The sequence below is a fragment of the Artibeus jamaicensis genome, unplaced genomic scaffold (genome assembly GCF_021234435.1).
Source record: "Artibeus jamaicensis isolate MK-2021 breed Jamaican fruit bat unplaced genomic scaffold, CSHL_Jam_final contig_2259, whole genome shotgun sequence".
NCBI lineage: Eukaryota > Metazoa > Chordata > Mammalia > Chiroptera > Phyllostomidae > Artibeus > Artibeus jamaicensis.
In genome coordinates, this window is record NW_026521468.1 from 1,490,114 (window position 1) to 1,517,240 (window position 27,127).

At 48.2% G+C, this 27,127-nt stretch overlaps 1 protein-coding gene and 1 long non-coding RNA gene across 3 annotated transcripts; one reads left to right on the forward strand and one right to left on the reverse strand.

The window, feature by feature from the left end:
- Positions 1–15,739: 15,739 nt before the first annotated feature.
- LOC119052041 (uncharacterized) lies at positions 15,740–22,024 on the reverse strand. Of its 2 annotated transcripts, XR_008390735.1 has the most exons (5): positions 21,968–22,024; positions 19,326–20,471; positions 18,980–19,188; positions 18,365–18,444; positions 15,740–16,316 (listed from the first exon to the last, which is right to left on the reverse strand). It is a non-coding gene; the product is annotated as an uncharacterized LOC119052041 (long non-coding RNA). The 2 variants fall into 2 exon arrangements; XR_008390736.1 differs by lacking the exon at positions 19,326–20,471 and having other exon boundaries at positions 21,968–22,019.
- A 96-nt stretch (positions 22,025–22,120) lies between these two features.
- Positions 22,121–26,855, forward strand: LOC119052032 (tubulin gamma-2 chain). The gene is made up of 11 exons (XM_037149025.2): positions 22,121–22,405; positions 22,696–22,808; positions 22,993–23,160; positions 23,479–23,547; positions 23,912–23,991; positions 24,427–24,553; positions 25,182–25,268; positions 25,354–25,503; positions 25,926–26,078; positions 26,170–26,331; positions 26,456–26,855. The coding sequence occupies exons 1-11, from the start codon at positions 22,357–22,359 to the stop codon at positions 26,651–26,653; spliced, it is 1,356 nt and encodes a 451-aa protein (XP_037004920.2). The 5' UTR covers positions 22,121–22,356; the 3' UTR covers positions 26,654–26,855.
- Positions 26,856–27,127: the final 272 nt, after the last annotated feature.

Sequence of the window (27,127 nt, forward strand, 5' to 3'; positions counted from 1 at the left end):
AAGAGCACCCAGGAACTTTGGACAGATGAATAATTTTTTCCCTCTTGCTCACTATTGGCCTGGGACACACTTTTGTTCTCATGAGCCTAATTATCTTGAATAAAGCTCTGTAAACACAGAGAACAGCATATGGGCCATACCCTTATGAACAGAACCCTGGCACGACTGCTGAGCAGAGAACGGGCAGTCAGAGGCAGGCCCTGGGCTGCGTGAGGGGTGGCAGGGAGGCCACGAGCCTGTCACAGAGCCTGTCACCGCTGGTTGCCAAGGCTGACTCAGGGAGATCCAGCCGATGGGCGTCAACCAACTGCCTGTTCTCCCAGCAGGGAGGAAGATGACTTCAGGGAAAACCCGCCTTCAGGGAAAACCAGCCTGCACCTGGTCCCTTCCTGGCTCTACCTCTGACCCCTGCACCACTGGGTCCCTGGCCTTGCTCCACCCCCTTTACTGCTCCTGCCCCTGATGACTAGTGTTTCATCATGTGGGGATCTGCACAAGGGGGGGGGTCATAAGACTGCAGATATGGCCAGACTGCTACATGTGAGTGGCTGGCTGGCCCGCCTCCACACCACGAAGGATCCCAGGGCCTTCCTTTGCAGGATCCAGTAAGAGTGTGGAGCCCCAGGCAGAGGAAACACCCAGCTAGTCCAGGATAAAAGTTTTGTGTGGATAGTACTGCGGTCTCCAACTGTAAGGAGTAAACACCCTGGACAAGTGGGCCTCCCCAGGAGGCAGAACTAATTGGATCTGTAACGATGCCTCCGTTTTCTGACTGCTGAGTGCCAGGCATTACGAGGGCGAGCAAACACCTTCATGTCAGCTTCAGAGCCAAGCCCCTCCCCCACAGCTATTTCCAGATCACACATCACCCCACACCAACACAGCTCCTCCCTGCTCTTGGCCAGCAGCAAACCCGTACTGTGCGTCAACTAGAGGGCAGTGAGGAGACCAGGTGGGAAGGGAGAGGCGCCTCCGGGAATCAGGGCAGCAGGTGGTGCTGGTGGCGAAAAATCCCTGTGGCCTGAGAGACTGCCAGCCACAGCGGTGACAGTCCCTGCGAGAGGCTGCTGCAAAAAGACTGGAGAGAAAGCAGAATGCTCAGGCCTGGAACAGGGGCCTATTTTATTTTATTTTATTTCTTTATCTTTAGAGGGGAAGGGAAGGAGAAAGGGAGAGAAATATCAATGTATGGTTGCCTCTCGTGCATCCCCTGCCGGGAACTGGCCTGCAACCCAGGCATGTGCCCTGACTGGGAATCGAACCACGATGCTTTGGTTCATAGGCCCACACTCAATGCACTGAACTACACCAGCCAGGGCTAGGGGCCTTTTTTTAACTGAACAAAGAAGAGAAACCAAGTCGACAAAAGGTAATGTTCCCAGAACACTCCATGTAATGGGACGCTAGGGGACCCTCGAACCTGCATGAGGCAGAGACCCAGCAGCAGGAAGCACATAACCAAAAACAGAGTGGTGTGAACGAATCAGAAACTCAGGGACCATGACTTTGGAAAGGTGCTGCAGATGAGGCGAAGAGGTGATGAGGGTAAGCACAGACGCAGAACAGAGCTGGTGATCAGTCCAGGAAGCCTTATCCATGGTCCCCACCAGCCACAAGCATTCTAGATCTCCCTAGGAACAGGCAGCCCCTGTGCAGTGGCAAGGCGACCAAAATCCAGTACACAGGGCCCTTCACTAATGCCTGCCGCCACTGGCTCACTTTTCATTGCCTCTTGGGTATCTTAAGCAGGGTAGGGGCTGGCCTGGAAAACTAACAGAAACAGTTTTGGTTTTAAGATTTTACTTATTTATTTTTAGAGAGAGGGGGAGTGGGAGAGAGAGGGAGAAAGCACCAATGGGTGGTTGCCTCTCTTGCAACCCCCCAGTGGGGACCTGGCCTGTAACCCAGGCATGTGCCCTGACTGGGAATCGATCCTCTGGTTCGCAGGCCCACGCTCAACCCACTGAGCTACACCAGCCAAGGCCATAAAATCTTAAAGTAGTACATATGAATGATCAGGGCTGAATTAGGCCTAGCAGACATTTGTTTGCTTATGAATTAAGTAAGCATTATTGAAACTAGAGACCACATTGCCCACCACTGGGCTTCATTCACAATGGACCCCGCCTAAGGGAGTTCCCAGTTTTACTGGGGGTGGAGAATGTAGCATCATTACTATCTGCACAGCATGTTGCTCTTCATGATGCACTTTCACCCCCAATAACCATCTGAATCCTTGGAGGTAAGATGGTTGTCATTTATCATCGTAGGGAAATGGCTCAGAGAGGTGAAGTAACTTGTTCATTCTAAAATACAGGATCTTACCCTGGCTGGTGTAGCTCAGTGGATTGAGCGTGGGCCTGGGAACCAAGCAACCATGGTTCAATTCCCAGTCAGGGCACATGCCTGGGTTGCAGGCCAGTTCCCAGCAGGGGGCACACGGGAGGCAACCATACATTGATATTTCTATCCCTCTCTCCTTCCCTTCCCCTCTAAAGGTAAATAAAATATTAAAAATAATAATAATAAATTAAATAAAATACAGGATCTGGCAAAAGTAACGCCATTGAGTGTAGTTGGGAGGGTGACATTTCACCTAAAATGTCATATGCTGTGCTTGAGTGTGATATTGTTGTTTTATAGAATTACACGCTTATGATTTTGTAATAAAAGTTTTTGTAACAGCCCTGGCTGGTATAGCTCAGTGGATTGAGTGCAGGCTGTGAACCAAAGGGTTGCCAGTTCGATTCCCAGTCAGGGCACATGCCTGGGTTGCAGGTCAGGTCCCCAGTGGGAGCCATGTGAGAGGCAACCACACACTGATGTTTCTCTCTCTTTCTCCCTCCCTTCCCCTCTCTCTAAAAATAAATACATAAAATCTTTTTTTAAAGTTTTTGTAACAAAAAGGGCGTTATTTGTGCTGCACCCTGTATATTGAGACTGTTCTTAAAAGTGACCAGGACTGGTGTAGCTTAGTGGATTGAGCATGGGCCTGCAAACCAAACAACCTTGGTTCGATTCCCAGTCAGGGCACATGCCTGGGTTGCAGGCCAGTTTCCAGCAGGGGATGCACAAGAAGCAACCAAACATTGATATTTCTCTCCTTCCCTTCCCCTCTAAAAATAAATAAATAAAATCTTTAAAAAATATTTTATTTAAAAAAAAGTGACCAGGACACATGGAGGCAAAATGTGGAACGTTCTCTTTCTGTTAAAAACAAAAATATAAATGGAAAAAGTAGGGCACCAAACTCTACCTACAGACAGTTCTTTTTCATTTTGAAATGATGATAGATTCACAAGTACCAAGAAGCGAACAGGAGGTTTCCCGCACCGTTCGCCCAGCCTCCCCTGGCGTCAGCTTCTTGCATGACTACAGTGCAATGTCCAAACCAGGAAACTGACCTTGGCACAACCCACAGAGCATGTGCAGAGGTCACCTATTACAGCTAGGGCACTTGTTTGTGTGTGCCGAGCTCTGAGCATTTTGATCAGATGTGTGCACCTTCATGTAACCACTACGGTAAGCAAGGTACTTAATTGTACCAACATCACGAGACTGTCTTGAACCACACTTTTATATACACACTCACTCTCCCCGAGCCTGACTTAAATGTTAAAACATATGAAATGGAGCACAGAAAAGTTGCTGAGAGAAAACACACCAAGCCCTCCCTGGTCTGGCTGGGTAGCTCAGTTGGTTAGAGCATTGCCCCAGTATGCCAAGGTTGCAGGTTTGATCTCAGGTCGGGGCACATGCAAGAATCAACAAATGAATGCGTACATAAGTGGAACAACACATCGGTATTTCTCTCTCCCTCTCTCTCTCCTTCCCTCCCTCCTTTTCTCTCTCTCTGTAAAAATTAATCAATAAAAAAAATTAAAGATTTTATTTCTTTATCTTCAAAGATTTTTTTTTTCAATTTACTTTTTAGAGAGAGGAAAAGGGAGCGAGGAAGAGAGAAACATCAATGTGTGAGAGAAGTATTGATTGGTGGCCTCTCACACGCCCCCAACCGGGGACCTGGCCCACAACCCAGGCATGTGCCCTGACCAGGAATCGAACTGGTGACTTTTCAGTTTGCGGGATGATGCCCAATCCACTGAGCCACAAGTCCGGGAAAAACAATTTTTTAAAAAAGAGAAAAACACACGAAAATGATTATCAATAGATGTCTGGATCGCAGGATAATACCTAATTTTTTTATTTTTAAAATGTTCAGGTTTTTACATTTTTCTCCAGTGAGAATATATTACTTTCACGAGAAAAATATCTTGAAGAAATGTATAACATACATCCTAATATTTACAATAGCATGCTCCAACAATTTTCAAGTTGGAAAAAGATCCGTTAGATTTTAACTTACTAACTTGACCAGCAGCTCAAAATAACTTCCATTCCATGTGTAAAATATTTTCCATCTCCCTCAGAGCAACTTACAAAGCAGAACATCCCAGGTAAAAGGACATCATTTCAGTCACGTGGTGCTGCACAAAAACTCACCGGAAAACACAGAGGCACACTGATGTTTCTCTCGCGATCGTGAGTTACGGGGGCAGCGCTTCTGCCGTCCCCTGCGGCCCACAGCTGGGCGGTCCAAGTTTGCTTTGTCACCACATCTGGCCACTGGTGTTGGGCTGGGAGCATCAGTCCTCCTGGTGACCTCCCCGCCTCCAGGAGACTAGGCCCACTTCCTTACACAGGTGTCCAGGAGGGGGTTGCGAGAGGCTGAGCCCCAGTGCGCAAGCACCGACCCTCCTGTGCTGTGTCGTGCACACTGGCCAAGGCCAGCCTCACGGCCAAGCCTGGAGTCTGCAAGGGAGGAACTTCACTGGGCATGAATAGTGGGACTCAGGATTCTCTAGGGGCCTTCACGGCTTGCCCCTGTATATGAATTTAAATATCAATAAAATAAAATAATGCTTTTGATCCAATGGTACGGGTAAGTAAGGCCATCTCCAATCTGCATCTAACCACGATTCATCCAAAGTAACAGAAAAGGCCAATTTCCCCAAACCAACTAAAGAATACAATTACATAATCTGTATTATGTAGAAATTTACAACATTGTACACATGGAATGGAAGTTATTTTGAGCTGCTGGTCAAGTTAGTAAATTAAAATCTAACGGATCTTTTTCCAACTTGAAAATTGTTGGAGCATGCTGTTGTAAATATTAGGATGTATGTTATACATTTCTTCAAAATGAATAGAGGTTACATTCATTTTCACATCATGGCCTAAACTTCATAAATCTATTTTCATATGTAGAGAATATATAGATAAGAATTTTTCTTTTCTGAACAATCCCCAAACATGATTTAGCTCTTTATTTTAAAAAAGATTTCTTTAAAAACAAGTATCTGCAAAGTCTAATCCCTAAAAGTTATACATTCAACCAACTTGTGCCTCAGAACTAATTTCTTCAAATACGGGAAATATGAAAATAGATGTTCTTAAATTTTGTAATAGGTACGTTTCCTTCACTATAAAGCATGATCAATACTTGTTATACAGCGGGTTTTTGACATGTGTTCCCCCCAGGGCTGGCTAATGCAATGCCCTCCGAGAGCAGACAACACTCAAACAAATAAGACTTAAGATCCACTGGGAATCTGGGGGATCGAATGTTTCAGCCGATCATGAGAACGATAGTTCCTCAGGCATCTGCTGTGATGCTTATATCTACATGGGATTTTTTTTCTGATGAAAATGTAACAAAGGTAAAAATAGCAGAAAAATGAGGAACTACCGCTTTTCCACTTAAAAGAAGCCAGGAGCTTCCTCAGGGTCACCTGCACCCTGTCACTGCTCTCCTGGCGATGACCCTATTGTGTTTCAGTTGGTGACTCATGTCCCTGTTGTCCTCGCTGGTCTAGGCCCCTCTGTGCCTACGACAGTGTCTTTTGTGTCTGCTTGCCTGACATCCAGGCACAGGACCCAGCACAAGGCAGCTGTTGGACAAACGTGGGTTGGACAGACGGAAGAAGGCTATCGAAGCCACTCCTGCTGCTCCCTGCCTTTCCTTTAACCAGACATTAGAAGATTTGCCACACCATCAGATAATAGAGTGCCCCAGGCAAAATCTGTACGTTCACCCGTGGCCTACAGATCAGGATACTGGGACTTGAATCTTAGACCGTTTTCAAAGAGGAAAGGAGGGGGGCAGGGAGGAAGGGTTGTACTTGCTGCGACTTAACTTGAGAAATGAATTTTTTCAATTCCTTTGATGCATGGTATCAGGAACCCAAATGGCTTGATGTAGCTGAATTTCCGACATTTGATCCTTTGGACATGTCCTCAATGGATACCTTATACAAAGTGCCATGTAGCGCCTGAATGGAAATGAAATAGGGACTCTAAGTATCTTACTTTCTACAAGATGAAATAATAGTCATGAATCATGAACTGGATCTGTGGACGACTGCACTAAAATGGGATACCAGTGGGAGGTAGAGCAGTTTCAAGGTCGAACCTGTCAAGTAAGTTGGGAAAAGGGTGTGGTCAGAACTGACTCAGCTGGAAGGGCTCCCACAGGGTGAAATGCTTGCCAACTAGATGAGCTCCTGTGCAACGACTTCCAGTATCTTGCGTCACTCAAGGAGCACAGCCTCGGTCAAGAGACAGCGAGAAGGAGGAGGTGAGAGAGAGCCTCAGGATCAGTCCCACCTCGTGCCCAAGTCTTGAAAATGATTTCTCTTCCTTCCCCTGGTCCATAGTCGTCTCCAAGAGCTCCCACTCCACGTCCCACCCTTGCTGAGGCTTCCTAAATCTCGAGAGAACTGCTACCCAGAACTCCTCTCTTGCCCACTTAGATTCCAGTTCTGGTAATGGTACTATCCTGAGTATTCTATCAGCCTGGCCCCCCAGGCTAGAAATGAATCACAGAGAGCACTGGTCACAGGGATAGTAGGAAAAAATACCTTGCCCTGGCTGGCGTGGCTCAGGGGATTAAATGCTGGCCTGCAAACTCAAAGGTCCATGGTTCGGTTCTCAGCTGGGGCACATGCCTGAGTTGCAGGCCAGGCCCCCAGTTGGGGTGAGTGAGAGGCAACCAATTGATGTGTCTCTCCCTATCTCCTTCCCCTCCCCCTCTCTAAAAATAAATAAATAAAATTTTCAAAAAGGAAGGGATGGGGGAGAGAGAGAGAAAAAAATATATATATCCTGAAATTCAAGAAAAGAATGAAACAGAGAAGCATATAATACAGGGTTTAGGTCAAGAGGCTCAGGAAGGCCAGACCACTATTTCTGCTTCTAGGACACAGTGATAGGCAATACAGTCGAAGAGGGTCCCCCACCCACAGCCAGGAAACAACCTTAAGTGAAGTCTAACGTGACCCCTGGAAATTCTTGGCTTGTAAACATATCAGTCCTGAGAACACTATGGTGTTCTTCTGTGTGCAGGGACCTCCCCACAGTGACTTCCATCCCAACCAGCTCTGTCCCTTGGAACGCACAGTATTTACTTCTCTGTAGGCACTGCCACTGACCCCTGCTCATTCAGCAAGTTCCTGACCAGAGCCTCTGACCCATATACGTGTGTACGTGCCTTCAGGTAACTGCTGCTGTCAGGTGATACGGCAGCTGCTGATCTGCACGCCCTGAGCCGCCAAACAGGTCATTACCGCCCTGGCACACGCCACTCATGGATCCCCTCGCCAATGGATAAGGCCCCTGTAAGTGCGTGCCAGCCTTCTCTTTCCCCCTTCCCCTCTCTCTAATACACATACACGCACACTCACACACAAAACACATGGGGCACACTGAATGTCAACTGAAATTGAGAAATTAAAAAATAAAGAAATGATGGCACCTCAAAAAAAAACAAAACAGGCAGTCAGAAGAGTGAGAGCTTAAACTTCATTCTTCCCTACTTGTTCTCCATGTCCATAAAAGCCTGCAGAGGATTTGGGGGGAAAAGCTGGTCGACCTCATTCCTGAGGTCCAGCCAGGTGCTGTCCGCACCGGTCCACCCGGTTGAGGCAGCAGGCTCCTAATGACCCAGGGAGGCAGGACGCAGGCCCCGCCCCTTGCCCACACCAGTACAGCCCTACACACAGGTCTAGCCCAGACCTTACACACCTTCCCGTACGGCCATGGAGGCAAGTCAGGTGAGTCTGGTGCTCACCTTGGCACCTCGAAACGGTGGATGAAAAGGACTTCCACCAGGTCTGTTGGGCCACACCTCCCTGGCGCACATGGTCAGGTCAGCTCTGCTGAGCTCAGGGACGACTGCCACCTCACCGCCAGATTACATTCCTCAAAAGCCACAGCTATCCCTGAGCTGGCGTTCTCCTGTCAGTATCCTCCTCCAACCCTCTCTGCCTCCAAACAACAACAACAAAACAACCTTGGTCTTGGCACGAGGCTAAGTGTTCATCTCTCTCTCTCTCACACACACAGGGATGCCACCAAACCTTCCCTAGCCTATGCCAAAAATGATTGCAATTTCCAACAAAGACTGATCGTGAACATAATCGAGGGTCTGTGGACCCCAGGGTGGGGAGAGGTCTCACTGACACTCCACAGATTAGGAACTTTTTCCCTTCTAGCTTTTTGCAGCGAAGGCAGCTTTCTCCGCCCCACAAACACGTCCCCGCCATTCAGACTGGCAGAGCATTAGCAAAAAAAGCAAAACTTTAAGGTACCAAAAAAAGCTCTTGAGATGGACCTCGGAGTCAACTCTTCTTTTTTCTTGCTTTGTAAGAGGTTAAAAGAAAACCCCACTTTATCCATTTCTAGAGAGAGAATAAGGGAGGGAGAAAGAGAGAGAAAAATATTAATCGGTTGCCTCTCAACCAGGACCAAACCTGCAACCTAGGCACGTGCCCTGACCAGGAATCAAACTGGTGACCTTTTGCTTTGCGGGATGACGACCAACCAACAGAGCCGAACCAGCCAGGACTGAGTCAACTCTTGATGCTGTGGACCACCACATGAATTTCCAGTCTGCGAGTACCGTGTTGCCAGAGTGTTGCTCCAAGACCCAGCCAGATTCTGGCCTCTCAACATGTGCTTTCAAGCAATGCAATGTCATTAAAATGTTATCAAAAAGTAACCTATCAGTTCCTAACCGGATTTGTGATCTGAGGCGGGTCACTTCCTGTCCCCAGGCCTTGGTTTCACCATTCATTCACTCAACAAATATTTATTGAGAAGCTAATAAGATCCAAGCAATGTGATAAATGCTGAAGACAACAAAGATGAGCAAGATATCTCCTGGCTTAATCTAAATAACCTGTCACATGACTGCGAGAGGAAAACTAGGAGGGGGCACCCGTGACTGACTAGGGCCTCGGGGTCTGTGGCGTTGGGCTCCTAGATCAAAGGGCCTGTTGTTCTCAGAGGGTGGTGCCTTCCAACAGGGCACGGAAGCCCTTTGGATGCTGCATTCCAAGGAATAGTGTGCGATGTCAGCCCTCTACCGGGGCCGATAAGGCGCGTGCCATTGGCAGTTCCCCATTTGGCACGGACACCTCTCGTTCAAATTCAACAGAAGCCAGACTCTTATCGTCAGACTTTTGTGTTATCCCATTCTGGCGATCGCCGAGGCATGGAAATGACACTTGGTAAAATGAAGTCTCTTCCGACTCAAAGTTCCCAAAACACACTACGTACCCTTGTGCCCTACACACGTGCGCCCACTGAACCAGCTGACGAACATCATTCGGGAGGGAAAAAAAAGAAACCCAGACACATATAACATGACTGGATCACAAGGTTTCCTTTCGTACAAAACCAGAAGGAAAGCCGATTGATGTTTTTATTGCCAGGAACTCAGTATTAACCCCGAGTTGCTATTGACACTGAAGCGTGCTGACTGTGGCTTACAATTACATTGCACACCAGCTAATACTGTTTAAATCCTCCAGTACTGAAAGGGATCGTTACGAATTCCTAAAAGGGCAGTATCAGTCCTTCCTGCTTACCTGTATTTCCTATATTCACTACCACAAATATGTTTTGATGTTGTAGTGTTTAAACTAATAGTAACCTGGTTGAGGTTATTTCACATGGTATAAACTGTCATCTACCATTAACAGATTTATTAGTTTTTTTCCTCTCTTCCCAAGGAAGTGTGAGAAATCTGACGCAGTCACAGACTGGCTGGTAAGTCAGTTATACGTATAACTCAGCGCTTAAACATTTTTCTGTCTTGAAGTAGAAAAGCAGGTAATATAGCCCTGGCTAGTGTGGCTCAGTGGGTTGAGCAGCAGCCTGCAAACAGAAAGGGCGTCAGTTTGATTCCCAGTCAGGGCACAGGCCTGGGTGGCGGGCCAGGTCCCCACATGGGCATGTGCGAGAGGCACCCAATCCATGTCTCTCTCCCACACCGATGTTGCTCTCCCTCTCCTTCTCCCTCCCTAACCTTCTCTTTAAAAGTAAATAAATAAAATATTTTTTAAAAAAGAAATGCAGGTCATATACAAGACTTCCCCATTTCTTCACTATATATTCCCGTGTATATGTGTGTGTAGCTAGCTACATGCGTAGCAATCAAAAATTCTGCACGTTAAGAAGATACCTTGATGGCGACACAACAGTGTCACGGTGTACTCAGTGGCCCTGAACGATACACTTAAAATGGTTAAAATGGTAACCTTTGTTATGTACATTTTACCACGATTTTTTAAAATGAAGAATACAAATTTTTAATTGAAAATATAAGCGATATGTGTATATGGGTCTTGTATCCTGTATCCTTGCTAAACTCACTTATTAGTTCTAGTGGCCTCTTTTTATACTCCCTTAGGGTTTTCTTTGTACAGTCATGTCTCAGGTTTCCTGTAATAAAGACAACTTTACTTTTTCCTTTCAAAACCCAAATCTACACTGACAAAGCAAGGGCTCCAGAGTACAAAATATATATTTTTTTGCACTCTCAAACACTTCTAAGACATGCCAAGGGGGAGGGACCGTGTCACACAGCTGTCAACTCAGATTAGGGAAGATAAGGCTAAGCTGGCTTTGATCCCCACACGCGGACCGGTTTGAGAATGCCTGCTCCGGAGCGTGATTAACAAAGAGCACCCGAAGCCAAGCGGCACTCCTGCGCCGCAGCCCAGGGCGCTGGGCACTGCTTGTTTCCCGGGTTCCTGGCTTATGTGATCACTGGCTGATTCAACAGAAGGAGCACTGTTTCAACCTGTTTGGTCTTGGTCCATCCAGAAAGCACACTTGCTGACTCGCTTCTATCACTCTCAATTTTCACTGGGGAAATCTCAGAACCGTCACAGACTTGCAGAGGCCCAGGGTCAACAGCCAAAGTCATAGTCTGAAGAGATAAGGAGCCAGAGGGGCAGGCAGGCTAGGACTAAGAAAGCAAGAGCTCCAAAACAAACTAAAAAAATCACTAATAAAAAATGCTAAAAGGTGAGCCCTGGCTGGTGTAGCTCAGTGGATTGAGTGCAGGCCTGCAAACCAGAAGATCACGGTTTGATTCCCAGTCCGGGCACATGCCTGGGTTGCAGGCCAGTTCCCAGCAAGGGATGCACAAGAGGCAACCATACACTGATATTTCTCTCCCTCTCTCCTTTTCTTCCCCTCTAAAGATAAATAAATAAAATTTAAAAAAATGTTAAAAGGTGAATATAGGGCTGGGTCTTCTGATTTTTTTCAAGGTTTCGTTCATTTTTAGAGGGGAAGGGATGTAGAAAGAGGAGAGAAACATCCGTCTGAGATGTGACTGGGAGACGTGAGAGAGAAATGGCGACTGGCTGCCTCTCACACACGCAGCACCCTGGGACCGAACCTAAAACCAGGGCGCGACCCCGACTGCCAAACCCGGGACCTCTCACTCTGCGGACCACACCCAGCCCGCCGAGCCACATCGGTCAGGGGCAGACCTTCCTGTTTCTGGCGAGACAGCTAAAGAACTGTTCTCGGAGCTTGGTGTGCATTTCACCAAGTGATGGAGAGCGGGAAAATAAAACCAGGTCAAAAGTTCTTTTCTAGTCATCTCCTAAATAGTTTTTTTAAGGTTTATTTTATTGTCATTCAAGAAAGAGAGAGAGAGAGAGAGAGAGAGAGAGAGAGAGAAATTGATTAGTTGCCTTCCGCACACACCCAGAATGGGGATTGAACCTGCAGCCTAGGCATGAGCCCTGACCGGGAATCGAACAGTGACCGTTCAGTGTATGGAATGACACTCCAACCAACCTAGCCACACTGGCCAGGGCTTTTAAGTAGTTTTAATTAGCCAAATCCACTAACCGGACATAGTTGGAGAGAGGTACTGACATCAATAGTCAAAATAGACCAAAATTTATATATATATATATATATATATATATATATATATATACACACACACACACACATACACACATATATAAATATAAAATTACAGTAGGGGGAGGGGAGAGTGAAGGTGGAAGAGAGTATAAGGGGGAAATGGTAATGAAAAAAATACAGTAAAAAGTAAACTTATTTAAAAAGACATAAAGCAATAATAATTTAACCCCAGATGCTTAAAGAGCTCTACTTATTAAATATAACAATATAGTAACACGGTAGCAGAAAACACAATCTCTTGTCACATTGGAAATGTTTTTGAATCGCATCAGGAAAACCACCTGTGAAGACACAGAAGCACGAACAGCCGGGACAACAGGACCGTGGAAAGGAGCTGTGACGAAGGCACCAACACAAATACATCGTGAGTCTAACAGAAATCTTGCCCTGGCTGGTGTAGCTCAGTGGATAGAGCTCGGGCCTGCGAATCAAAGGATCGAGGTTCGATTCCTAGTCAGGGCCCATGCCTGGGTTGCAGGCCAGTTCCCAGCAGGAGATGCATCAAAGGCAGCCATACATTGATGTTTCTCTCCCTCTCCCCTTCCCCTCTAAAGATAAATAAATAAATAAATAAAATCTTAAAAAAAAAAAGAAATCATATTTACTGTAAAAAGGAAGGTGAGGCACAACTTTCAAAAGAAAGAAAAATACAGACCATGAAGACTAATACTATTATGCATACATAATGCAAATACTTTTTCTGAAAAAGAAACAAGCCTTGTGGTGAGGGGCGTATAGAAAACGAAATAGTAATGAAAAAAATACAATAAAAACGTTTTCAAAAAGGAAAAAGAAACAAGCCTCCATTCCCTCATTCGTAAAATGAAAAGCTGAAAAAGACTAGGGCGCTTAAAATGGGTGCTGCTCTGTCCCTAGGGCACCCAGGCAGATACCTCCCCGCCCCCAGCAAACTGCCTCTTCCCTTCCTTTTCCTCGGGGTGCTGCACATCTCTGAGAACAGCGAGGGGAAAGGTTGGGAAGGCCTGATTACTAATGATCTCCATGTCCCGTCCAGCTCTAGCAGGCTGTGGCCGCTCTGCCAATAGTTTGGTTCCCAGTCAGGGCACATGCCTGGGTTTACAAGCTGAGTCCCTGGTTGGGCCTGCCAGAGGCAACCAATGGCTGTTTCTCTCTCACATTGATGTTTCTCTCTATCTCTTTCTCCCCCTTTCCCCTCTCTCTAAAGAGAAATGAAATCTTTTTTTTTTTTTAAAGACTACAGAAGTTCCAAAACATTACACATATCGGCTCTCTGAACCCTCATCTCCTCATCTACAAAGTGCATGAGATGTGCTACTGGCATTTGGGGACAGGACAATTCATCACTAAGGGACCCTGCAAGATGCTGAGCATCTCTGTTCTTTAGGCACCAAATGCCAGTACCTCCTCCCCTACCACTGTGATAAAACCAAACAGGCCTTTGCTGGTGTATAGAAGCCCCTTGGTTGGGGTGGGACATGGAGGGAAACTGTCTTCTGAGGTTGGAAACCGCTGTACTAGCTTGTATCTGGTCCACAACTGTCTTATTCTCTCCGGCCTCTTTACCGAAGGGTAGGTTGTTTTTTTTTTTTTTTTGTCTGTTTTTTGAAGTCCTGGCTACACAGCAAGGAGCATGGAGGGGTAGGCATTCTTTTATCTCCTTATTGCTACTTTTAAACCACTACTATTTGACCTCATTGCAATAACCTTCCTCCTTCGAGGCATATGTTACCCAACACCACCACACTCCACCACTTGTTCCAAAAATCTGCCTGCTTCCACCCTTCCACATTCTTCAGGCCTTCTCTCCACTCTAAGCTTTACCTTCATCCTAGAAATGCTGACATCCACAAGGATGGTCCTGGCCGGACTGGCTGTTCCTTGACCTCCTCACCTCCAATGCCCTTTCCTACCTTCCTGTTTGTCACCCACCCACACTGTGTGGACAGCCCTCAGCACCTGCCATCCCACCAACTACTCCTCACCCTTGAACTTGACTGCTTCACTCCCGTACCACCACTTTCTCATTCCCGTTGTCTCATTCTTCCCACAGTTGGCTTCACTCTCCCAAGCTATCAGCCCTTCCCGGCTTCACATCCTTCTCCACGCAGCCTGGACACTTTGATCCAGCCTTCCTTCATTCCGCTCCTCACCCTAACCTCCTGGTAAAATTCCAGCCCTGCCTCTAGCTGACTTTCTGCCCCAACTCCTACCCATATACCCCCCACTGTTGCCATGACAACTGGTGGTCTCTAACTGCCCCACCTCCCTGCCCCACTGGACTGGTAGTCCTTCTACTTGTCTGTGTCAACCCTCTCTTTTGTTCCCTGCCTTTATCGCCTGCCTCCCCTCATTCTCACCCGCAGCAGACAACTTCACTCCTACTTCACGGTGAAAATAGAAGCCATCAGGCAGAACCCCCTCAACTTCCTGCCGGCACTCCCACCCCACTAAAACACTTATTTTTATCTACACTCATCCTTTCCTCTCTTTTATTGTGGGAAAAGTTTCCTTCCTGTATTAATCTCTCCACCTGAGCCCTGCATCCGAATAGCTCCAGCATCCTCAGGGACCTTGGCTCTCACAATCCCCTCTCCATCCCTTCAGCATTTCAACAGGGACGCCTGCCCTGTGTGCTAAAGAGTGAGTTCCTCACACGCGACAGGCCCATTTCCGGTGGACACGCCTCCCCTGCTCTCCCTGCCCCAGAGCTGGAGTTCTTAACCTTTTTTTCACATCAGGAATGTCTTTGGCAGTCTGGCAGGTAATGTCTGTGAACGCATACAACCATACACATAGAATTACCATGGAAATCAATGATATTGACATACAGTTGCTACAATCGATTTTTTTAAAGTTGTGACATAGTAATGCACATGCTTCTTTTATTTTTGTGTGTCCTTTATTAATGCACTACAATTTAAAAAATCTTGAAGTGGATAGCTCATATATTCTTTTTTCTGAAGTTCTATTTGTTGACTTTTATTTATTTAATTCTTATTTATTGATCTTAGATGGAGGGAGGGAGGGGGAGAGAGAGAGATTGAGGAGCGAGAGAGAAACAACAGTTCTCTGTTCTACTCATTTAGGCGTTCACTGGTTGAGTCCTGTATGTGCCCTGACCAGGGATCGAACCTGTAACCTTAGGGTATCAGGATGATGCTCTAACCAACTGAGCTACCGGGCCAAGGCAAAGATACCCTTTGTTTTCAAGTAGTGGTGACTATAAACAATATTTTGTAACATATTCATCAAACTGTGATGTGATATTAAAGCAGGTGTGACTTTTATAGGTGGCATAGTCGCAGGTACTGCTAATGCTACCGAGGTGTGATGCCTCTAGACCTAATTGAAGGAAAGGCTAAATTTCTGTTAGAGGTGACCAAAAAATTAGAATTCACAGATCCCCAAACTGTAGCCATAGATACACTGGAGGCGATCCGTGGGCCCCAGATTAAAATCCTTGTTTTTTTTAAAATATGTATCTTCTTTTTCTTTTTAAAGAGTTTATTTATTTATCTTTAGAGGGGAAGGGAAGGAAAGAGGGAGAGAAACATCAGTGTATGGTTGCCTTTTGTGCCTCCCCTGCTGGGAACTGACCTGCAGGGAACTGGCCTGCAACCCAGGCATGTGCCCTGACTGGGAATTGAACCTCGATCATCTGGTTCGCAGGCCCACGCTCAATCCACTGAGCTACACCAGCCAGGGCTAAAATCCTTGTTTTAAAGTCTATATAGTCCCTGCTCACCTTGTTATTTTCCACTCATGTTTCAATTTTATAATTTCTCAAATGACAAAATATGATTTCGTTAGCGCCAACTATGTGTAAGGGTAAGTAACCTTTTGGAATCTGGGTTTTCCTCCCATGGCCCAGGATCACCGTCCTCACCAAAGTCACCACGCTCCCCCGGACCCAAAGGTTCCTCTGGCGTCTCCTTATCCACCATCTCCCCGCAGCCTCAGATGCCGCCCCACTGGCTGTTTGCCGCTTTCTCCTTCCTGGGCTTCTGCAGTCTGCTTCTCTATGGCCGCGCTCTCAGCTGCAAGTCCAAACAGAACAGCTTAAACCAGCGATTTTCAACCCTTTTCACCTCACGGCACATCTAACTCATTACTAAAATTCTGCAGCACACCAAAAAGTATACTATATTATTGCCAATCTGACAAAAAAACAGGTATAAATTTGATTCATTCATACTGAATGGCTATTGTGGTGTTTTTTTTTTTTTTATTTATTAAGAGAGATCCTGGAAGGGCCCCTCGGAAACCCATCGGGACCCACCCAGCCCACGCCCCCGCCGCCCTGGTGTTTTCTGTTGTCATTTTTTTTTCCTTTCAATTAGCAATTGTCGCTCCTCAGATAAACCTCGTTGGCCTTGATGCTGCCACTGTGCAAAGCTTTGTCATGTTTTTATTTGACAATCGAAAGGAAAATAGGTCAGTGCCCCTGACTAAAACCTCGGGTATTACATGTTTTATAAAGTCTTGTGGCGCACTGTGTACTGTGGCCCACCAGTTGAAAACCACTGGCTTAAACCATAAGAGAAAAAATATATCCCACAGCTGAAGAGGTCTAGACATGGGGAAGCTCCAGGGCTGGTTCATCTGATGTCTCAGCAATGTCATCAGGGACCCAGGTGTCCCCTGTCTTTCTGCTCTACCACCCATAGCAGGAGGCTTCCTCCCCAAGACGCTCTCTGCAGTTAAAGGACAGTGGTGGTAGCAGTTCGAGGTGCCATATCCACAAGTGACAACATGCAACAAGAAGAGGGTGTCTCTTCCTGTGTGTCTATTTTAACCAGTGAGGAGACCTTCTCCAGAAGCCCCCAGGAAACTTTCCTCGCATTTCATTGACCTGAATTGCATCGTATGTCCCCTCTTAAATGAGCTCCTGGCTAGGAAACTGTGATAACCGTAATCAGCTTGGATGAACTAGGGTTTTCTGCTGGAAGAAGGGTGGGATGCAGAACAAAACCCGGGCTCTGCCAGAAAAGAAGAGGGTCAGCAATGACCCTCACTGGTATGCATTAGTGTTTCTTCTGGTTTTTTTCCCCTGCTCACGCCTATATTTTTCTTTGCAATACAGTCTTCCTTTCTACCTCTTAAGCATTGTATTCTGTTAGGTTCTATTCCAATCCTCTTCCAATACAGGGCCACCCCACAGCATTCATTCTCCCTCGATGACCTTATTCATGGCCATGGCTTTAAATGCCACTTGGGTGGCATTTATACATCTTTTTCTGGGTGTTGGTTTTCCTTCATATTGCTTTGTACACTTGTCCATTTTTCCCACCTGGTCATTTCGTACTGGGACACTCAAGTCTAGGCCAGGCAACCACCTTCTCCAAAAAGTCTTCCCAATTCTCTGGCCTCTCCCTGCTCCGTCAAGTTAGGCTCTCCACTCTGCACTGTGTGCTAACCTTGCTGTGTGTCTTCTCCACAAGGCCATGGGCACTTGGGTCCGTTACCTCTACTTCCACAGCGCCTATTATTGTACTCTGCATAGTAAAAAGGTGCAGAACAAATGAATGAATGAGCAAATGACCACAAACAGAATTACTCTTAGGCTTATTTCCTTTTCCTTGAGAAAACAACACAGCCCTGGCTGGTGTGGCTCAGTGGATTGAGTGCCAATTGAACCTAAAGGTCGCAGGTTCAATTTCCAGTCAGGACGCACGCCCGGGTTGCAGGCCAGATGCCCAGTTAGGGGCGTGCAAGAGGTAACTACACAGTGATGTTTCTTTCCCTTTCTCTCTCTCCTCTTTCTAAAAATAAACAAATAATTTTTTTTAAAGAAAAGAACACAGAACAAAATACCCCATTGTGTTCTATTTCATAACCAAAGTGCGAACTTAGCATACACCTACCTTCAAGTAAAGGTAACTTAAGAGTTAAAGTAAGAGCTTCAGCTCTTCACCTTCACCTTCATTAAATCTTCCCTGCGCTTCCTTTTGAAAGTTAAACTCCCTGGAGCCATAGGATCCCAGTCTCAAGATCTAAAGCTGCTCTAGCTTTCTTCCTCCCAGTCCCTGAGACACACCTTCCTTTCCCCACCTCACACCTCTGCCTCATTCCCTCCCCAACATACCTGAGCTCCTGAAAAATGGCAGGTCAGGTGTCCAGGAAAAGACAGAAATGAAGGTGCAGCCCAAATAATGTCTTTTCCACCTGGAATGTCAAATAAAGGCTTAAGACATTCACCCAGCTTGTTAGTTTACAAATGCTACACTTATATTAGACCCAGACCAAGGCCCCGGACAAAAGAATGCCTCGTCCCAGTACATTATCATAGAATATGGAGCCAAGCAAATTAAACTCAATGCCCAGTAATCATGGGTAATGACCTTGAGACTCTGGATCTGAAACCCATTAGAAAGATCATGAACCTGGGCCTTTTGCTCAACCTCCATAAAGTCAGATAGAAAACCAAATCTATAGGACCATGACAAATAAGTAGGTTTTAATATTTAAAAATCTATTTAAAGCAACCACTCATTTTGCTTTTAACCCTGCACAAGAGCCTTCATCTGTAACAGCAGCCAAACTACCTTTCAGTTCCTACTGCATCTGGTGATAACCGTGGCTACAGTTCATGTGTACGGAGTGCTGTCCATGACTCTGGCACAGTGCTGAGTGCTGGTCCCCTGCCCTTAACAGACACGAACTGGTCATTTCTCAGCAGAAATGGAAAGCACAAGCACACCTGCTACCACCCAGGAGCATTCACATTCCGCTCTCCTGATGTACACAAGCACCCGTTTCCAGTCCGCGTCTACAGACTAGGAGGAGCCTTTCGCTGGTCAGAGGTGGCTTCTTAGAGGAAACTGACTCTGCGACTTCTCCAACTCAGAGAAATTCACACGTTCTGACCTGTTCGCCTATAAAACGGGGTTTGAAGGACGTTCCCCACATCTGCGAAAACAGGAGGAAAAGCAATGCACTGTTATTCATCCTAAGAAAAGGTTGAAATTAAACTCTTGTGTTTCACAAGTGGTCACAAACTGCTTCCAGCTTATCTTCCAGGAAGCAAACAGCTGACCCACACTCACCAGGAGGGAGGCCTGGCAGGTTGACTCTCATCTCTGAAGCCTTCCTCTTCACCCGGGCACACTCAGAGAGGGGCCTGGCACAGCCTCTGAGGGCAGCTGGCCCTGGAGGAGCGACTCTGGCCGAGAGGGGAGGCGCGAGGCTAACGGTGGAGCGTGCACCCCACCTTCAAACTTCAAAGGGTGCAGCCAAACCCTCCCTGAAAGGGCGAAGCAGCCCGTCCTGCAGGCGGCTGCTCGGGATCGTCTCTCAGCCTGGCTGGAGGAAACAAGCGGGCAGCCTGTGTAGGGCGAAGGGAGGGAAACTGAGCTGAGGCCGGGGAGGGGGTGGGCGTGGGGCAAGCCAGACTCTTCTAAAGAAGCCCAGGGGATTCCTAGCGGTCGGCGCTAGAAGGCGGCCGAGTTCTCTTAAAAAGAGAGAAAAGAAAGCAAAAAAACATTGTCTGAGCGTGAGTCTTGGCGGCGGTGGTTTAGCGCCTCTGCAGCAGCCCCAGGAGAAAGCCAGCCAGACTGGGACGCACCGCCCAGCCGAGCAGAAGAGAGGCCAGAGGCGGCCCGCGATCTGGGCGCGGGCTTGGAGTGTTGCGGAGGCGGAGGAGACCGACGCTTCAATAATCGGTTAGGTGACAATTGGCTGTCCATATGCAGAAGACAAAGGAGATCCCTGTCTTCCAGAAGGCCTCCAAATAAGTTCAAATGAACTAAAGACCTACAGGGACCGAGGGAAACCAAGATGGGGCTTTTGGAGAAGGCACAGAAAACCCAGCTTTATGATGCGGGGAGAGGGGAAGGCTTCTTTAACAGGGGCAAACCAGAAGGAAAAGATGGATCGCTTTGTCTGCGTAAATAGAAAAATGGGCAAAGGACGTGAACAGGCAATTCTGAAGGTCACTAACAAAAATATTCACTAGAATATTCTGTTCTAAAGAAAATAGAATCGACTTCACTTGTGACTGTAACTTCAAATTGCAGCCAAAAGACCTCATTGAGCAGCCGTGGTATTGACAAAAATTCAGATCCAACAACCAGAGGGTGGATGCGGGTGGAGGAAAATGAAAACCAGGAAGAAATATCTTCCTTCCTGTTCACAAGCAAACAAATCCTATACTCCTTCGAGGTAGCAGGGAATAAGTGGAAATAAAATCGCCCCTGTGTGGAAACAGAATGAATTGGTTTTATCTATCTGACGAAATACTATAAAGCAGTTAAAAAGAATGAAACAAGTCTACAGATATCAACATTGCTAAGTTACAAAAATCTACTGCTGGGTGGAAAATGCAGGTTACAAAAGAATATTACAGTCTCATACCATTAATATATAATTTCAAAACAAAAATATATAGTAAAAGAGCCCTGGCTGGTGTATCTCAGTGGATTGAGCTCGGGCCTGTGAACCAGACAATCGCGGTTCGGTTCCCAGTCAGGGCACATGCCTGGGTTGCAGGCCGGTTCCCTGCAGGCCAGTTCCCAGCAGGGGACGCACGAAGGCAACCATACACTGATGTTTCTCTCCCTCTCTCCTTCCCTTCCCCTCTAAAATAAACAAATAAAAAAATCTTAAAAAATATATATATAGTAAAAGAACAAAGTCATGCTTGTATGTTTCAAACTCTAATTTAAGTTAAAATAGAAACCAAAATGAGATACTACTTTACACTCATTAGGATGGCTATTATTAAGAAAGAAAGAAAAAAAGAAAGAGAGAGAAGCCGTTGGCAAGGATGTGGAGAAACTGGGGCCCTAATGCATTGCTGGTGGCAACGTAAAATGGTGCAGCAGTGTGGAGAAGGGTACAGCAATTCCTCAAAAAATTAAACATGAAATTGCCTCATGACTCAGCAATTTTAATTCTGAGTGTAGACCCAGAAGAACTGAAAGCAGAGACTCAGATATTTGTACACCCATGTTCAAAGCAGAATTATTCCCAATAGCTAATACGTGGAAGCATCCCCAGGGTTTGTTGACAGATGAATGCATAAACACAAAATGTGAGAAAAAATATATATATATTTGTTCACATTGTTCTGCAGGCCTCCATTTTTATATATATATAAAATATAAATATATATACAAATATATATAAATAACATATAAATATATATAAATATATAAATATATTTTATATAAATATATAAATATAAATATATAAAATATATATAAATATAAATATATAAAAATATTTTATATATACATATATATAAATATATATGTATATATATATATATAAAATACACACACGATGGAATGTTATACATCCTTAAAAAAGAGTGAAAATTTGACACTAGCTACAACATGGAGTAGGCCTGAAGACATTATGGTAAGAGAATTAGGCCAGACACAAGAGGGCAAAGACTGTGTGATCCCACCTGTGCGAGTACCTGGGACACTCAAAATCACAGAGACAGAGTAGAATGGCGATGGGGAGTTACTGTTTGTGGGAACAGAGTTTCAGTTTGGAAAGACAACAAAGTTCTGGGCATGAATGGTCCTGAGGCCTTCAGAACAACGTGAATGTACTTTCTGCCATAGAATGATACATTTCAAAGTGATTCAAATAGTCAATTTTCTGTTAGAGATACTTAATTTAAAAATTAAAAAGAAAAAAACTGTTTTGACTGCAGCCCCTCCATCGAGCAGTCACTCACCTGCCTACACCGCGCGGCGGACTCCACACCACTGAGCCGCTGTCCCCGCCCCTCCCCTCACCTCCCCAACACTGGGGTCGCAACCCTGCCGCCCCAGCCAGTCTCGTCGCGCAGGCGCGGAGCTAGGTGGTTTACGGAGAGGGCGTGGCCTCACTCTGCGCCTGTGCTGAATTCCAGCTGCAAGTGTTTTGGTGAAAATGATGCCCAACCTGGGCATCCTGGCCCGCCGGCCGCGGGGAGACCCGCACTGCACACGCGCAGACCGAGCGCCCACGTCAAAAGACGAAGAGAGAGCGCGCTTTCCACGTCCTGCGCGTCCGGCTGCTAGGCTTTCGTCTGTGTCCCTGACTCCCGCCGGGCCGGGCTGGAACGCCCGCTTCTGAAGAGCGATGCCCCGGGAGATCATCACCTTGCAGCTGGGCCAGTGCGGCAACCAGAGTGAGCGAGCGTGCGCCGGGGGCCCTCCAGTCTCCTCCGGTTCTGCTCTTTCGGGTCCCACCCAAGCGCTTGGCATCCTCCAGTTCCCCTTTTCCTCCCATGACCCCTGCCTTACTGCGCATGATGAACCAGCCCCAAACCCAGAGCTGCGCCTCCAGCCCAAGGCTGTCACGGCTCCCAGACCAGGCGTCTTGGATCCAGCCTCTGAGTGTGACAGCCTGTGAATCTAACCCTGGGCTTCTGGGGCCTTATGACTCTAGCAGAACCAGGCATCTCTCCCCATCCCCTAGTTGGGTTCGAGTTCTGGAAACAGCTGTGCGCCGAGCATGGTATCAGCCCCGAGGGCATCGTGGAGGAATTCGCCACCGAGGGCACTGACCGCAAGGACGTCTTTTTCTACCAGGTGCTCCCAGCGACTTGGCCAGGAGGCCTGAAGGGAAGGGCAAACTCCCGGTACTGGGAACCCTGACTGGGCAGAGGGACCCGGGCGGCTGGCTGGAGGAGGGAGGGCAAGCAGCAGCCAGAGTCAGGAGGATGGCAGACTCAGCCATAGCTGAGTGGGCGCCCTCCTGGACTCCCGCTGACAGGCCGACGATGAGCACTACATCCCCAGGGCTGTGCTGTTGGACCTGGAGCCCCGGGTGATCCACTCCATCCTCAACTCGCCCTATGCCAAGCTCTACAACCCAGAGAACATCTACCTGTCAGAGCACGGAGGAGGAGCTGGCAACAACTGGGCCAGTGGATTCTCCCAGGTATTCAGGTGGCCATCTCAGAGACCCTTGATGTCCTCTCCCCTAGGTAAGGCAGGCTCAAGCAGCCTGGGAATCTAACTAGACCTGATTAACAATAATAGCAGACAAAGGGATAGATACCCTAACAAGAGGGACAGCCAGGGAGAGGTTTATGCAAACTGTGCAAATCATGTGCAAAGCAGCTTTTCTGGGTTGAGGGCCGCAGCCGTGGCTCTCCTTGAGGATGGCAGCAGTGTCCCCGGGTAGAGTTACTGGTGCTGAAAGGACATGCTCTCCAGAACCTTCGTCCTGATCCTCCCTCCCGGTGACTCTGTGCAGGGTGAGAAAATCCACGAAGATATTTTTGACATCATAGACCGAGAAGCAGATGGCAGTGACAGCCTAGAGGTGAGGTTCCGCCCCACTGAAGGGAAGGAAAAAACAAGGAAGCTGCCAAGTGCTGGGGAAAGGTCAGCAGGTAGCCTTGAACGGGGCGGGGGGGACGGACGAGGAGGGCACTTCAAGTCAGGCCTTATTTATTGAGCCTCAGATGTGAGATATCGAGGCGAATAAGGTCCAGTCCTTGTCTTCAAGGAGACCCTAGCCTGGATGGCATCCGCTTCTCAGATATGAGTCACTCTTCCCGGGGAGCCTCAGCCTGGGTGGACACAGAGGAAGGCCTGAGACGTGTGTGTTGGGAGTGGGGAACGAGACGAGCCTGGAGCCTCTCCCCAGGTCCCTGGGGACTGTCTCTCCATCCCTCCCGGTGCAGGGCTTCGTGCTGTGTCACTCCATCGCCGGGGGTACGGGTTCTGGCCTGGGCTCCTACCTCCTCGAGCGACTGAATGACAGGTAAGCCTGTGTTTGGGGAGAGGGTGTTAGCCCTAGCTTCCTGGGTAATGTCTTGTCTGTCTGTCTTTTTTTTTTTTTTTTTTTTTTTTTGTCACTTTTTTCTCTTGGACTGGAAGGCCTGCTACTAGCCCTTTGAGCCATAGGAAGGAACAGGGCCTGGCGACCTAGGCAGCATCTTGGAAGCAGTCATTCCTGGGGGTTTACCTAGGGAGAGGAGGGGACCTACAGGGTTTGATGCTTTTGGCTTCTGCTTTTTGGCTCCTGTGCTGGGAAGACTCACTTCTGCCCTCTTATACAAACCCTTTTGTGATATGAGTTTGGTGGCCCTTGGAAAGGAATGGCCCCTGTTATCCCTGGAGAAGACAGAGATGAACAGTGATGAGAGTCCTTCAGTTCACTGTGCGACCTTCCCTCCTCCCTCTTCCTCACTGCCAGGTACCCCAAGAAGCTGGTGCAGACGTACTCAGTGTTTCCCAACCAGGACGAGATGAGCGACGTGGTGGTCCAGCCCTACAACTCCCTGCTCACGCTCAAGCGGCTGACCCAGAACGCAGACTGTGTGGTGAGCACAGAGGAGGAAGTGGGGGACTTGAGTCCCCCTCTCCAAACCAGACGGACACATACACCTGCCCTTCCTGAGCCCCAGCCGAGAAAACAAGAGGACCCACAAAGCCATTCCTGGTGCCCCAAATTATGAAATAAGTACCTGATGCCAAGTTGCCCACAGTCCCCTGTGTGTCTCCATTTAGCCTCTTCATGCCTGCTCATGCTTAAATTTTCAGCCCCAGGGTCACTTTCTTAGCAGAAACCTTGCTGACCACTCAAGTCAAAGTCAAATGCCTTTGTGCGTATTTCAGGCTGTAACTATCCTTTTCTGTTGTTTTACATTTAATGTCAAGCTCCCGCCGCTAGTCTGGTGACCTGGTGAGGGGGAAGACCAGCCTGGTTACTTTCCTTGTTATCTCCAGAGCAGCCACACACCATGCCTGGCTCATGGGGATAGTCAAACATTTATTTACTGCGCTGGATGGTAGAAACCTGTCTCACGATGCCCCAGACACAGTCCTTCTCTTTTAAATTAACACACTGAATTCCTGGTTTTGGAGTTTAGAAGGGGGCTAAGCTAATGACTTCTTTCTCTGCCCCCTTTCTCCTCAAAAAGGTGCCGTGACCCTCTTCTGTCCCCCCAGGTGGTGCTGGACAACACAGCCCTGAACCGGATCGCCACGGACCGCCTGCACATCCAGAACCCGTCCTTCTCCCAGATCAACCAGCTGGTGGGCCCCCACTCCTGGGCTGCTGCCTGCGGAAGGGAACACCCCCTGACCAGGCCCACCCACAGCATGCTGTCCCTGTCCCCAGGTGTCCACCATCATGTCTGCCAGCACCACCACCCTGCGCTACCCGGGCTACATGAACAATGACCTCATCGGCCTCATCGCCTCCCTCATTCCCACACCACGGCTCCACTTCCTCATGACTGGTTACACCCCCCTCACCACAGACCAGTCGGTAAGAGGGGCCTCAGTGTCCCAGGCCCAACTGCCCCTGGCCCAGGAGGCCCCACCTGGCCTTTCTCTTCTCCCTGCTGGCCCAGCAGGCTCTGTGCTCAGGGACCAGCACTGACTGGACCACTTCCTTGCTGACTGGCTGTCCTCTCCCCCTGCCTTTGGCTCCCCTGCAGGGCCTGGGCTGTACTAGGGGACCCACTGATGCTCCCACACAGGGGCATGAGGTTGCTGAGCTGAGCCCAGCTCAGAGTCCCAACCCCACAGCAGAGGCTCAGTGTAGACCTGAATCTGAAGACACGGCCCAAAGAGACCGTACTGCCCCCAGTCTGGTGGGGGCCACCTGTGGCCTGTTGTCTCTGTCCATGCATGTGTGGGCTGTGCCCTGAGTGCTGGCCTGGTCCCCGTGGCCCACTCTCCCCTCAGGTGGCCAGTGTGAGGAAGACCACGGTCCTGGATGTCATGAGGCGGCTGCTGCAGCCCAAGAACGTGATGGTGTCCACCGGCCGGGATCGCCAGACCAACCACTGCTACATCGCCATCCTCAACATCATCCAGGGCGAGGTGGACCCCACTCAGGTAGGTGAGGCCCCTTCATTCCACCCCTGGGACCTGCAGGGGTAGAGGAGAGGCGACCACCACCACCCCTGTGCGCTGCCCCCACTTCCAGGTCCACAAGAGCCTGCAGAGGATCCGGGAACGGAAGTTGGCCAACTTCATCCCCTGGGGCCCGGCCAGCATCCAGGTGGCCCTGTCCAGGAAGTCTCCCTACCTGCCCTCTGCCCACCGGGTCAGCGGGCTCATGATGGCCAACCACACCAGCATCTCCTCGGTGAGACTAGTCTCCTGGTCTTCTCTGGCCACTCTGTTCCACTTGCCCCTTCGTCATTCTCCCCAGGTCTGTTCCAACGCCCCCTATCCTGCACTGGCTCCCACCACGGACATTTCTCTTTCAGCTCTTTGAAAGTTCTTGCCAGCAGTACGACAAGCTGCGGAAGCGGGAGGCCTTCCTGGAGCAATTCCGCAAGGAGGACATCTTCAAGGAGAACTTTGATGAACTGGACAGGTCCAGGGAGGTTGTGCAGGAGCTCATTGACGAGTACCACGCGGCCACGCGGCCAGACTACATCTCCTGGGGCACCCAGGAGCAGTGACGTCCTCCCACGACTCCCCCTGGACCATGAGCATTGTTCCTATCATGCTGGTCGGTTCCTCTGACCCAAACTCCCCTCACCAGCAACTCTTTCAGGTGCATCTGCAGCTCAGGAGCTACCCGTGCTCCCTCCCTTCCATGCCCTAACCCTCGATGTGCCTGTTTACCTCCAATAAGATAATAAAGCTTGGTTGTGAATATAATCAGGGCTTGGTCTGTGACTATGGGGATGATAAAGGGCCCTTCAAGTTCCTTCCCGGCGCCCAGGCATGGGGTGGTAGAATGGCCACTTAGTCCTGGTCTTAGTGTGTCCACTGTTTCTGTTGACATCCCTGTGCCTACAATGAGGCTGTTTTCCTGGAGGTAGCTCTACTGTCAGGGCTACAGAGGACTGATTACTGAGGTCTGCTATCGTCCATGCCTAAGTCCCTACCCCAGGGTAGATCAATATGGCCCCAGGCTGCTCTACTCACCG

What these genes read in the sequence shown, in the direction of transcription:
- LOC119052032 (XM_037149025.2), top strand. Translation starts at nt 22,357, where the DNA reads ATGCCCCGGGAGATCATCACCTTGCAGCTGGGCCAGTGCGGCAACCAG. An exon ending in GGGCCAGTGGATTCTCCCAG is followed by an intron (nt 23,161 to 23,478) that starts GTATTCAGGTGG and finishes GACTCTGTGCAG; the next exon opens with GGTGAGAAAATCCACGAAGA. An exon ending in ACCACACCAGCATCTCCTCG is followed by an intron (nt 26,332 to 26,455) that starts GTGAGACTAGTC and finishes TTTCTCTTTCAG; the next exon opens with CTCTTTGAAAGTTCTTGCCA.